The sequence below is a fragment of the Clinocottus analis genome, unplaced genomic scaffold (assembly GCF_023055335.1).
Source record: "Clinocottus analis isolate CAN_PGR_092001 unplaced genomic scaffold, fCliAna1.0.p SCAF_26, whole genome shotgun sequence".
Taxonomy (NCBI): Eukaryota; Metazoa; Chordata; class Actinopteri; order Perciformes; family Cottidae; genus Clinocottus; species Clinocottus analis.
This window is the reverse complement of record NW_027175998.1, coordinates 3,226,813-3,240,837: the sequence shown is the minus strand read 5'-3', so window position 1 is coordinate 3,240,837 and position 14,025 is coordinate 3,226,813. Positions and strand designations below refer to the sequence as shown.

Genomic DNA, 14,025 nt, shown 5'->3' with positions numbered 1-14,025 from the left:
CGATTCACTGATCGACCGATTGGTCGGTTGCTCGTTGGAAACTGATTCAGGTTGGAAAAAAAAAACGGATGGATGAATACTCACCAAACCATGCCTGCTGGTCCCCCTGCACCTCGATAGCCAGCCCAAAGTCAGCCAACTTGACCGCCGCCCCCTTCAGCTTACTGGCCAATAGAAGGTTCTCAGGCTGGGGGGGGCGGAGTCAAACAGGTTAGAGGTGAGAGGTCACGCGCTCTGGGAACAAGCCGCCCGCAGACACAGATCTAAAACCAGGTTAGCCAAAACCAAATCCTAATCCGAGCTCTTAGGGGTCAACGCTGCTAAACTGCTCTTAAATCAGTGTCTGAGGCCACGCCCTTTTCTGCCACACAAATGACAGAGAAACATCAGAAATGGGCACGGGACCAAATCTCTATACGTGACAAAAGGTGGGAGGGGGAGGAGGGACCCTTTTCCCACGGCGTAGCGGTGGACTCGCTTCCCGGCGTCTCGTGGATTCTGAGCGTTCATCGGCGTGGCGGGCGGGCGGCCGTGCGCTCGCGCGCCACAATGGCGACCGAATCGGCTGTTAAAATCCACGAGTGGGAGCAAAGTGCACGCGGCGGGGAGAAGGACACAGGACACAGGACACAGGGGGGGAGGAGGTGTGGTGTAAAAACAAGTGGGTAAAGACAAAAAAACGCTGGCCGCACACTGACACAGTTTAGCACAACACACTCACACAGACACACACACACAGAGACACGGACACAGGTGCAGAAAGGTCTTGGCTGACCTGAGGCCAGTGAGACACTAATGAATAATACATTTCCTCACAGTTCGAGACTCTCCACAGCGTCAGTTTGTGGCAAGACACACTCAACAACCGACAACCGCACACAACGACATGTCTACGTTGTCGTCTCCAGAGCGACGAGAGCATCCTGATCGTGAAGCGTCTGAAAGCGCATCATCCCCTCGGGAAAAAGAAGGATATCTGCTCGAATAAAGTCAACGGATTTGGGAAAATCTCATGAACCGTCGCGGTTATCCGGATGTTTCTCGTGGCGCAGGTACGCGTTCAACAGAACCCCCCCCATTTTTTTTTTAGTTCATGCTCTCGCATGTGATGAGGATCCAGACAATAATTGGAATATTCATGACATTGGAAATCTTTTCACATCTCAAGCTAATTTTGACATAATTATGCAAATGGTGATCACGCCTCGGCTTCTGGCGTCGTGATTGCTCCTTATTCCTCCGTCGCCGGGGCGCCTCGCAATCACACGCACACGCGAAGACGCCGGCAAGCACTCTGCGACATTAACGGAGGTGGGGGGGGGGGGGGGCGTCAGAGGAGGATCCGCAGTCCTGACATTGGCAGGGACGGGTAATTAAGCTCAGAACATCCACTCCACGGGGTTTCACTGGAACAATGGAGGAGCAGAGCCTCCTCCTCCTCCCGCCTCTGCACTTTGCCGCGTTTCAGTTCTGCCGCGCCACGATCCTTTTACGGCCGAGGCAAAGGTCAGACTCCAATAACTGTTCAAAGCTAGAGATCGAGAAGGAAGAGCGGAATGATGTGAAGAAGAAAAAAACGCCACGATGATATTTCTGTCCTCGCATCGAGAAGACAATCGTCAACTGAATGTCAATTTAAAAAAGCGTGCGGATGCAAAGGGCGAGGGCCTCGAGGGGGAAGTTTCTGAATGTCGCCATCTGTTGGCCTGAACGGGGGCCGCGGGGCCGTGGTACAAACCTTCAGATCCCTGTGGACGATCCCGTTCACGTGGCAGTGGTGGACGCTCTCCAGGATCTGCTGTATGCAGTGGCTGGGAGAGAGGGGGCGAGGAAAGGAAAGGAGGAGAGGATGGAGGGGCAGAAGAGAAGACGAGGGAGATTAATTGAGGGAAGGGGGGAGAAGAACCAATGTATCACATGCCCCCTCTCATTAGGCGTCTTTTGTGTGACGCTACTTTCTCGACGGCTGACATTAAGTCCCGTGAAGGTAGGACATTCTCCACAAGATTGATTTCTATTACACCGAAGAGATACAAACTCTCTCTCTGAGGAGGAGGAGGAGGAGGAGGAAGAAGTACGCTGGCAGCGTAAGTGAAGGCTGCGTATGATTAATTCCACCGGCTATATGTCGTGAATCACTTTTATAAATAACTGTGGGAGATGCTCCGGACAAGGCAGCTGCATCACACCCTCCGAGAAGAACATATGTGAAACACACAAATAGAGCGCACACCCACAACCAGTCACAGGCAGAGATGCATAATGGCTGCTGTGCTCAGCAGTGTGTGTGCGTGTGTGTGTGTGTGTGTTACCTTGCATCGGCCTCACTGTAGTACTCCCTGGCTACAATGTCTTCAAACAGCTCTCCTCCTGTCACCCTGGGGAGAGACGGAGATGGTGCGCGTCACACTGAAGCTTTCTTTCTCTCTGTATCCATGACCCAAACTAACATTCATAGAGATCCTCACACACACACACACACACACAAACACACACACACACACACACCACACAGTTATTACATGTGCGCATATCTTATCAAGGTTTATATGGGCACCGATTTGCCTCTAGGGCTTTCTACACACACACACACACACACACACAGGCTGATCCAACACACACACACACACACACACACACAGGAGGAGGGGATATAGGTCAGGAGCCTATAACACGTGTTCTTAATAAGTACTATAACCTAGATGTAGCAGAGATTCATGCTTTTTCTTCTTTTATTAACTCTTGTGCAAAGATTAGTTAGATCTATCCATCTATTTATAAATAGATGGATAGATGGATGGATGGATAGATGGATAGATAGATAGATAGATAGATAGATAGATAGATAGATAGATAGATAGATAGATAGATAGATAGATGTACTTTATTATTAATCCGCCAGGGAAAATTAGCTGTCATAGTAGCATCCAACACTTTACAGACACCAAATGGAATAAACAAACAAACTAAACACACAACATAAAATAAAATATAAGAACAGGGATGACAGATATATACAAAATAAAAAATTATATATACACAATAGAATACAAATAACTGCAGTGTGTGTGATGGAAATTAAATTAAATTAAATTAAATGTAAACAGTGTGCAAAATGTGTAAAATATGTATATGTATATACAAAATAGAATACAAATAACTGTGCAGTGTATTTAGGGACATTAATTAAGTTTAAACTGAGTGTGCAAAATGCAAAGTATGTGTAGCTTCCAGGTGGAGCTGGTGTGTAGCATATCACCAAAATAACACACACACAGTATTTTACTTCCAAAGCCTGATTTCACACCGACTCCAACTGCATATGTGTCCAAAAAGTGTGAGTTCAACACATCACGTGGGCCCTTACAACACTTATATTCAGTAGCCATGCTACAGTTGTGTTTGTGATGCAGCTGTGGCTTCCTGCCTACACAGCCGGTTGCTTTTACTGACCAGAGCTCCAGATGTTTGAGATGTCAGAGTCATGCGTGTTGTGTATAACAGGTCATTTTGGGGGCAGTTAAAATCTTTACTCGACATTCCTTAAGTCAGGGAAAGTAAAACAAGCCAAAACATGTGAAAATGAGTGTGTGTGAGAGAGAGAGAAAGAGAGAGTCTGCTACTCACAGATCAAACACCAGATAGTGGAAGCCCTCCTCTGATATGCTGTCATGGAGTCGCACTGTCGAGGAGATTGAACAGAAACACGAACACAGGGTGGGAAAAAGTAAAGAGACGGAAGAAGAGCTCAACGCCAACACCGCCGTTACTCATTACCGACACTTCCCTCGGTGCTGCCGTGCCGAGACACAGTCGTCATGTGCCAAAGAGGGCAAATGAAGTAGAACATCGTTAGTTACGGATAACAAAGCTTCAGCTGGAGAGGCCGTAACAAACCTGTACTCGCTCAGTTAGCCTCGTTATGAAGGAATATCAATATCATTTAAAAGCTTGTGTGTGTGTGGGGGATATCGGGTTTGATGCTGGTTAACTCTTCCATTTAAACACAGTGAGATGTTTGGATCCGCTCAAACGTTTCGGAGAAAAAAAAGAGAAAATAAATATGTGCATTGGCGGCCACTTTGGTCCTTGATCCTTGGAGATGTGCGTTTTTTTAATCCGACGTATTAACACACACAGGACTTAGTATCGACATAAGAAAGTCCATAATGCCCTCAAAGCCCTCGTTCCGCTCTTAAGACTTGAGAATTATCCTTCACCGTTTCTTTGTAGTGCCTCTGATATATCACATCACACCTTATTGTTTATTTGAGGAGACACTACAAGTGAACATGGAGAAGTTGTAACAAATAGACACAATCACATTAAGTATTTGTTATCCAAGTTTCCAGATTAGTTGTTTTTGTAAGTATTCAAATAAGGCTTCATCTTATTTTTTGGGGCTTATCTCTTATTTCCAGAACAGAAATCAGAATATTGGACCAAGACATCGTTCATTTTGTTGAAATCTGAGAGTCAATTGAATCTGGGATGAGTTCTCCCAGCGCTTCTCCTTCAGGACTTTCTTCAGACTTTCCTTTGAGCAGAAGCTATCAGGAGGAAACTAAACGGCAGCTCTGGTGCAGAACCGACGGGTTTTATCAGAGGTGTAATGAGGAGGAAAGAGTGGAACGGGTCAGTCGTATAGCGGGAGGGGTTTCTGAAGATTCAGCTGGGAGAGCACACAGATACATCATCATTACATACCTTTGTACATGTGTACACACACACACACTTGTTTTCCTCATAAATGTGTCTCGAAGATGAATAGCCATAGCAGGATTCACCAGGGACCTGAACTGTGTGTGTGTGTGTGTGTGTGTGTATTCTAAGATCGAGGACTCGCAGCTCACCGATGTTGGGGTGCTTCAGTAAACGACAAATCCTCGCCTCTCTCTCCAGCTTTTGATGATCTGAAAGAAAACAAAACAAAAAAACACAAACGGGTTATTTTTGAACGCTCTTCGTTACGCTCGACTGTGATTGGCTTTCGGAAAACCAGGAAACCAGGAAGTTGGCTGCAAGTTAGTTTGGACTCAGCGGAGGATGCTGTCAGAGGGTGTTTGTGTACTTGACCTTCACACGTACAGTATGTAAATGTGCGTGTGACTATGTGAGAGTGTGTGTGTGTGTGTTGGCTTTGTGTCGGTGCTGTCTTTTCCCTATCGGAGCAACAAACACTTGACAAAGAAAACTTCTACAATCTGCATTTCAATTCACATCCTGAGGCCAAATCCAAAATGTCAAAGTAAAGAGCGTTAGCTTCCTCCGGGCTCTGAACATGTATTTGCTCACATACAGCAGGCCGGGAATGGGCGATGTCATAAAATACACTGAGTTTTGTAGCCATCGCAGTCACACGGTTAGCATTTCGTTCCAATGAGCCAATGAAAAACCAATAAAACCTGTAATAACTTGTTTTCTGTGTGTGTGTGCAACAGGTTATGAACACCACACTGACATACCCGCTCCCTTTTAGCTCTGATTTTGGTCTCCACCAGCTCCTGGGGGAAATATCTGTCTCTTTGGCAGCTAAATGCTGCACTTGTTCAGCAGTGAGTCGCTAACTATGTGTCTCTGCGGTTTGGTGCTGAGCCAGTCGAGCACACGATGTCTTTTTTTTCCAGGCTTGTCACCACAAACAGCTGGCTGCTGTAGCTGAAAACGACACTGTCGGAGTGGCGAGAGCGCAACAAAACTGTGGGAATAGTCGAGGCCTGACGACCAAAAGCTACGATGTAGCGTGTGTCGTTTTCAACCGACGCGCCGCGAGGGGGAGTGGGAGTCGTGGGCCTCCAATCGGCAGTTGCACTTATTTTTCTCTGCACTGCGCGCGAAGGCAAAACTTTTCCGAGCTGGACAACGCGCCCCCCGTCCTCAAGGACAGCAGGTATTAGCGGGTTAGCGCTCCTTTCCGTGGGTACCGGCCCTCAGAGAGACTCTCACACACCTCAATCTCTCCTCGAAGAGACCAGACCGATTCTGTCTGACCTGGCGAGAGACAAGGAGCGACTCTCAACTCTCCCCCACCAGTCAGAAGACGCCAAAGTCCAGCGACTCGGACTCGGAAGAAGCGAACGGGAGCAGCAGTCGCTATAATGAGTGTTGCAGCGCGGCGCTGAGGCGACCCATTTCAGCGCTGCCTCGGGACACAAGAGAGTGTGTGAGAGAGAGAAAGTGAAGGAGAGAGAGAGAGGGAGAGAGCAACGGGTTCAACTTTCTTTCTTTTTTTTTCTCCCCCCAATAAAATAGGACGCCTATTTTTTCACTCTCGTCCGCCTCTCTTTGCTCTGCTCTTCTGGATGCTATGGAAACTGTCGGACTCGAGAGCAGCGGAGAGCAGCAGGCGGCGCGTTCCCGTTATAGAGACGGGTATGTCTTTTGTTTGTCGCCCCGGTGCATCCGTAGGAAACAACAAACTGAGGAGGGGGGAAGCAGGATTTTTAAAACAAAAAAACTTGGTGCGCTCACAAATGCTTAAGTAAAAAGAATGTTTTTTTGAAAGCAATGCCAGCGCGGCGCGGCGTATGTGTGTGTGTGTGTGTGTGTGTGTGTGTGTGTGTGTGTGTGTTCGCTGCGTCTGAAAGACGCTTCACCCACACCAGAGGGTGGAGTGTATGAGGCGCAGTGGAAGAGAAGGACGCCAGCATTAAAATCCCAACAGTGAAATGCAAAACAAATGCAGGCTGAGCGGTGGCTGCGCTCCAGTTAAAGCTAAAAATACAGGAGGAAAGAAGTTGATTTTAAACCTGCCCTGGTACAGTCAGTAACCAGCACACAGACAAACTCAAAAACTCCCCAAACCAGCGTCGAAGCGGTCGCCGTGTGAGAAATATGTTTTTTTTATACAGCGAAATATCACAAGTTTGCTTCAAGGGGCCTTTTGCATCGGGACAGCATTCGGCGCGATGCTACAAGAGGTGAAATGAGGTGTAAATGAAACCAGAGGGCCGGCTGAAACCAACAACAACAAAAAAAAGGCTGCATGCGCCGCAGCTAACGGGCCCCCTCGCCGCCATTTTGCCTGTGAGAGGGCGCCAATTTCTTTTCCCCGCTGGTGTCTGAAGCGAAGCGCCGGCGTTCCAGACGGGCCGGCGTATCGGAACAGGCAAACGGGGCATCCTGACAGGAGGCCTGGAAGCGAGGGGCAAACGTAGCCGCGAGGTCGCGGGGTCGCGGGGCCCTTTCGGTTTGTTTCACACGTTCATTTAACAAACAATAAATATGTGTTTCAAAGCTGGACAAGGCAAGGTCACCGCCGATCTCTCCGATATCTCACTGTCACTGAAAGACACACAAATGTTTGCATTGATAAAAATAAACATAATACATAAAACCCCAACGATTAGTCCCAGTAGTTTTCTAGTTTCCTGTTTTATTTTGCAGTCCTCGGCCCAATTCCAATCTCCACCCTTACGGACTCACGAACTTTGACGTCCTTGATGGTTTAGTCCCGTTGTCACATTGTGGAGCGCCTGAGGGCTCCGTGGCGGACATTTTGAGCCCTTTATGAACCCTTTCTGTAAGTCAACATTAGATGCTGACTTTGCCCAAAGGCAATTACCCACAGTGCATTGCCAGGTGAGGTTAAACGCGCGGTATATAGTGTATTTACAGCGTTTGTCTCCTGCCCCGGTGTGGGATTGTCCTGTGTTTTTACCTCCAGCTGTTCTTTTGGAAACCTTGCCTTGTTTTTCAATGAATACATTGACTTTGCACCTCGCGCCGGCATCTGGGTCCTCTCTCTGGAGCCCTCACCTGACACCGGCAGTCAGATACCGTGTGCTCATTTACAACTTCCTCACTTTCTCATTCCCGCGACAAAAGCTCCACTTCGTAATTCCTCGTCGCGGCTCTTCTTCAGCGGTTTCTCGAAAGCGTACACGGTGCTGCGCTGGAGTCGGCCCGGTCCACATGTTCAGCCCCCAGCAGCCGTGCTCCTACGCACCGTAAAATAGATCCGGCATCCCACACACACACACGCATCACTCACCATCGCACCCCAAAATAGTGTTTGTATTTTATTTTTTTTGAAGTTGTGTTCTCTGGCCGTGGGTTGGAAAGTGTATAATAAATGTATTGAAATCCTCCAGAACTTGGAGATAGCCACATGAGCTAAATCATGACTACCTCACTGATCCAGATGTATTATTTTATTTTCATATTTTTATTTATTACTCATTTCCTAAGATGTTCATTATGATATCAACGAAATGCAACGTTTCGCAGCAAACTCAGGTTTTGAATGTCAAAGCTCCAAAATATAAAGATATAAAATATTTTTTAGAGCATGACCTGGGAATTAAAGTACATTTACCACATATTATGATCCATTTAATATTATATATCAGTCCCTAGCAAAGTTTGTTTCACACAAAAGGATTTGATATGTTGCTTTCATCCGTCGCAGAATACCTGCGAGTTATGAAAAAAAATGTTAGTATTGTGATTTTAGGCCTCCAGAAGGAAGACTAATAAAATAATATGAATACTTCAAGGCATAATCCTTCCCTTTAAGCTATAAAAACACAACGCAAAAGGTGCATTCAGAGGCGGTCACGATAGGTTGGATTTCATCTTCCCGACGCTGCAACTCACTGAACACAGTAAACGTCTGTCATGTAACAGCCTGCTCGCTCCATCATTTCCCACCTCCACTTTCCTTTCACTCTCTCTCTCTCCCCCCTCTCGCTCCCTTCCTCTCTCTCTCTCTCTCTCTCCCTCTCTCTCTCCCTCCTCCACAGGTAGTCCAACTCTCAGCCGGCTGGACATCTGTTGTCTAGCAACTCCTGCACCAATCAGAGCGTCGGGGGCCTCTCCTCTCCTCTGCAGTGGAACCAGCCTTGCATGCAAATGGCCGACGTCGAGAGTTCAGCGCGCAACTACCGAAGAACTACAGAGCAGCGAGGCGGAGGCAACTCAACACCGCCGGAGCCGACGCACCTCGCCGAACACGTGTCACTTGAACGCGTCAAAGCGTCTCGTGCACGCCGCGGGAAAGAAAGAAAGAAAAGAAAGAATGAATTGCAACCGTTACGCGACGCTAAAAGGAGCACACTGTAAGGAAAGGACAGTAAGTGTGTGTGTCCACGTTCAGTGCTTTTGTTCGGACGGTCGCCCGCGCGTGACATTAAAATCGCAACTTTGCTCTTTTTGACAGCAAAGATGCAAGCTCTGCAGAACGTGTGGGACGGCTCCATGCTGTAATCTTCAGGAAATAGACACCTTCGCTGTGACTCGTAACAACTTGAGTGTCCCGGATCTGTCGGAGACTTACTGTCAAACAGAAGAGCGCCGGCGTCAGCTGAAACGAATAAAAAATGTCACAATAGCGTGGACGACTTGTCGACAAGTGAGCGATTAAAAAAATGGGATCAAATGAAAAAGAAAACGTCGTCACGAACACCTCAGATCTCCCCGCAAACAGGCCCATGATTGTAAAAACGATCAGTCCCCTTTGATATCACGAATCATAAAGCCAAAAATGGTTTCAACTCGTTTCAGTGCATTTCTTACTATATCTGCGCTACTGCTTGGTGGCCAGCAGGGAGCCGCCTTCTTTCCGTGTGGAGTTTGCAAACTTCTCCCCGATTCAAAGATATACACACAAGCCACCGGCATTGGAGCACAGAAATGGCCGCATGTGGGAGGAAAGGGGTTTTGACGTTCGTCCGCATGTTTCGCCTGACAGAGCGTTTTCATATCTGAATGGCGCGGAAAATCACATCTTACAGATTCAGCTGAAGCGACCGGCGCTGCAGTCGACTCTTGAGATTCAACTCTCTCTCTCTCTCTCTCTCTCTCTCTCTCTCTCTCTCTCTCTCTCTCTCTCTCTCTCTCTCTTTTTTCTCTCGGAGAAAAGACTCAAGACTGACAACAATGAGTTTTGACTGGCTGACAAAAATGTTGCATGAATGTACCTGGGAGTGTGTGTGTGTGTGTGTGTGTGTGTGTGTGTGTGTGTGTGTGTGTGTGTGTGTGTGTGTGTGTGTGTGAAAGCTTGAGCCCTGCTGCCACAGCCACTGGCGAGAGGCCTTTTGCTTACATAGTTCGAACTGACAGCAGCATTTTCTGCATAACGTGAAGCCGGTGTAATTGTGCAGACAAATGTGAAGCCACCCAAGTCAGCTGTTATCACTCAGGCATTCTGTCTGCACGGCGGCCTGTCGAGCGGCGAATAACTTACACGTAAAGAAATATATCGCAGCGAACCTCGGGAGGGAGACTTTACGAACGGCGAGCGGCTTCTTTTCTCTGGCGCTTTTCTTTAAGTTGTTTTCTTACATTTATGAAGTCGTTGTATTGCATTGTGATCGTTCGGCTGCAATATTTATTTGCGCCATGAAACGATCCAACAGATTTACTGTGAAATCGGACTTTAAAGGGTCCTTTATACTCGGGTTTTACGCGGAGACGCAAGCACGCAAGACCCGCAAGGGCGTCTTGCGTCGTCCCGTCAGCCATCTTGCGTGCGTCGCCCAAAATTTCTGACTATCCGACAAAGCTACGCGAGCCGTTCGCAGCCCCCTAACACTGTGATTGGTCTGCTCACCACGTCCTTTCTGAGTCTGGCATTTCGGGTTTCATAGCATAACACCGCCATTTTTAAAAGCCGTAGCAGAAACAGGAACAATGGATCCCGTTGAAGAACGTTTGGCTGAAGAGGTCCTGCAAATATGAGCATTTATATAACCCATCTGATGAAGTATGAGGACACGCAGATGGCGTTGAATTCCCGGAGGGAGATACCGGTGAACGTCGGTGTGCAGGTCGACTCTAAACGCTCGTAGCGCCATCTACCGTTCTGGCGTATAGAAAACGCGGGAAACCCAAACGAGTCCGTCGATGCAACTGCGTGGCCGGTTGTAGTTGCAAGAGTGTGTATCGCCCTTTAGACACACAGTGCGCCGCAGCAGCAAGACGTGCTCGTAACGATGGTGTTATTTGGTTGTCCGGCGATCCCGAAACGTTCTCGAAAGCGTCGGCGCGTAATTATACGTCGCTACGTCATGAACGCAGCGACTCGCTGACCCTCTTGCTTTGCTCTCGCCATAAACCGTCCTGTCGAAAACAATCTACTGCTGCAGGTACGTCGCCTCCGCCCCGCCCAGAGGAGGATGTCACACTTCTCAGCATATTTAGGACGGCGTGATTTTGGGTTCGTCGACAGCAGCAAGCAGGGGAGATTCCTTTCTGTCTCTTTTGTCTCAGCGACAGACGTTTATTGCTCGAGAAGTGTTTCCACAGGCTCTCTTCTGTGAGTGATGCGTAGTTGCTATTGAAGTGGCAACTTCTCCTGTTGACTTCAATCAAATAAGATGGATGGAAAGCTGCTGGATGAGTTATGGTGTCAATATGCTGTCATTTTCTGCTGCCCATAAACCACTAATCAGATGAACAATGTTGTCTGGTTTTACCAAGCGAGAAAAACTGTGTGCGCGAGTCAGAAAACAGGATGATGGAAAGCAAACAATATATTTCTTAAAAGAACATTTAAGGGTGCTACGAAATGTTGTGGAAATGATGTCACTGTGACTCGAGAATGTGGAAATGTGCTGCAGGCCAACAGGGAAGTGGGCCTTATTGCGAAATAACCACTGAACGCTATCGAGGATGTTGATGTGAAAAAGTCAGGCCCGCTGATTCACATGAATATTTCCTATGACTTTATAGATTTATTACTATCATTATTTATACTTGGGTTATTTGCTTTCATGACTTTACATTTACAAGTGCAACGAGCCGCTGACGTCAAATGATATCAACAATTAACATTCTGCTTCATCCTGCAGTCATTTGCTTTCATTCCAATTTGTCATATAGACAAACAATTTAGTTTGTGCAAAATATATATTCATCAATCATATGTTCATATTGATTTGTATAGTACTTTTGATACAAACAGTAGTGAGCAATATATGTATGTATATATATATATATATATATATATATATATATATATATATATATATATATATATATATATATATATGTATATGTAGATATAGACATATATATACTGTATATGTGTGTGTTGAATAAAATCTGGACATCCTTATCACATTGTGCAGTTGTGAATAATGTATAATATAAATATGAATAAGTTATAAACACTGACGTCTTAAACAGCGCGATAAAAAAACAATGGACAGCCGATGAAGCTGTGACACGCGTCATATTTAATTGTCGTCCACTTGAAGTGACGGCTCTGAGGCGAGGATGCCTCATTCTGTTGACGGCCTGCTGCCTCTATAGCGTCTCCTAGGAAGGAGGAAAGGAATTAAGGAGACACGGTAGCGTTGCAGAAAGTGTTGCAGGGGGCGAGAGTCTCGTCGGACAAAACGTCCTCATTCTGCGAAGCCGCGCCATCAACAGGCTGAACTCTAAATCTTCCAAACCGGACCTCGTCAACCTCCCCCCTCTGTTTCCCTCCCCGCCTCCGTTTCCTCTTTCGGTGAGTTTCTGATGCGTCGCGTCCGCGATCCGCACTGCAGCAGAGCGTACTGCGCTGCGTGTTCTCCGCGTGCGCTTTTTAGTTCTTCTTTGGCCTTTTGTAGTTTGACGTCCTGTCAGTCTCAAAACTAACCAGGTTCAGGGACGGACAGAGGAGACACAGAGAGGACGAATAGAAAGCAGGAGAAGAGAGAAAGAGAGAGAGGCAAGGGACAGAAATAGAGACGGAACAAACACCTGACAGGAAAGGAACAACATGTGGTGTGGCGTTCACTTGAAACGTCTTCACTCCGGTTGACAAAGTTGTGGTGGTTACCTCCCTTCTGGCCTTTTTTTGTTATGGATCAAATCCACGCGGCATTTTCACTTCACGGACAAAAAGAACGGTACGTTATTTTGGTCCGGCGCTGACACCGACGGCTCGCAATTTCTATTTCTGATAACTTATATAAACACCCGGTTCAAATGCCTCCACTCTGTATCGCTGTTTCAACCGGCGCGACGCGCAGACCTCTCCTGTAAATGCGTTAGCATCGACTCTGGTTAATTAAGTGGCTGGTAATGGCGGTGCGACCTACAGAGCGACTTCATACCGAGTGGAACACTTAGCTCCGCCAAATGTGAAGACAGGGTGACATTTTTAACTGCAGGAAATGTTAATGGAAAGGTTAGACTTCTATTTTATCAAGAGATGTTAAGCCAAAAAAAGAACAGATAGTGGGGGAGTAAAACTTAAAGCAGCAATATACAACATTCAGAGCGTTAATGTACCAGTAAAGGACCATCATCGATCGAAAAAATATAGCGGATGTATCGGTCTACCTGAACAGAGAGGGAAGCCGCTCCAGCTCTGCGTTGTTGATATAGCCGGGACGGATGTACACGCTTTCTGTAGGTTTGAGCGTACGTGAGTGTGAGACGCGAATACCTGCTAGTCGCTCTCGCGTGGCGCCTAAGGCGCTAACACCGTTAGCTCTGTGAGGACGTTTGCCGCCGTTTATCCTGTAAGAGCAGTTAGCGCCGTTAGCTACAAGGCCTCAGTCGTCATAGTATGCAACTTTTAAAAGAGGAGCATTGAATTACTGTGCTGAAAAAACACAAAATTAAAATGTGCCAACAACAAACATGCTCTGCAAAACTAGCTTGTATGCTAAAAATTGATCGATGAAGATGAAGACCAATACTGCGGCCTCACTTCGACCGCAACAACACATTTTTACACTATTGTTTATGTATTGTCATACAATAGGATACGCTGAAAGGTAACAGTGCTGGCCAGATTACGTGTTCTATCAACAGGAGGAGATTATGAATTAGCTAGCGTGTCTGAGGAGTTGCAAAAATGTGGCTGCAGTCAAATGTTCACCGAATGGCTTTGTACAGAAAAGTCTGTGGTCTTTCTTTAAATCCAACCACAGAGGGGACTTCCTCCAGTCAAATATTATTTTTTCGTTTTATTTGTTTATTTTACAAGGACAATACACACTGATCAACAGTACAACTGTAAGTGAGCCAGAGTTAGCCATAGAGGCTAATTTTTATCTGCTGTCCCTGGACAGTTTTTTTTTATGG

The 14,025-nt window shown here is 46.7% G+C and overlaps 1 protein-coding gene across 5 annotated transcripts in view; it reads right to left on the bottom strand.

Annotated features, from left to right (window-relative positions):
* camk2d2 (calcium/calmodulin-dependent protein kinase (CaM kinase) II delta 2) overlaps positions 1 to 14,025 on the bottom strand; it is a 209,253-nt gene that overhangs the window by 183,939 nt on the left and 11,289 nt on the right. For all 5 annotated transcript variants that reach the window (XR_011078353.1, XM_068591862.1, XM_068591864.1 and 2 more), the window contains exons 3-7: positions 4,854 to 4,913; positions 3,628 to 3,682; positions 2,313 to 2,378; positions 1,739 to 1,811; positions 85 to 187 (exon numbers count right to left, since the gene is read on the bottom strand). Coding sequence is in view for 4 of the 5 variants with exons in the window: in XM_068591862.1 (XP_068447963.1) it covers positions 85 to 187; positions 1,739 to 1,811; positions 2,313 to 2,378; positions 3,628 to 3,682; positions 4,854 to 4,913 (357 nt within the window). In the remaining variant the exon portion in view is untranslated. The remainder of the gene's footprint in view (positions 1 to 84; positions 188 to 1,738; positions 1,812 to 2,312; positions 2,379 to 3,627; positions 3,683 to 4,853; positions 4,914 to 14,025) is intronic.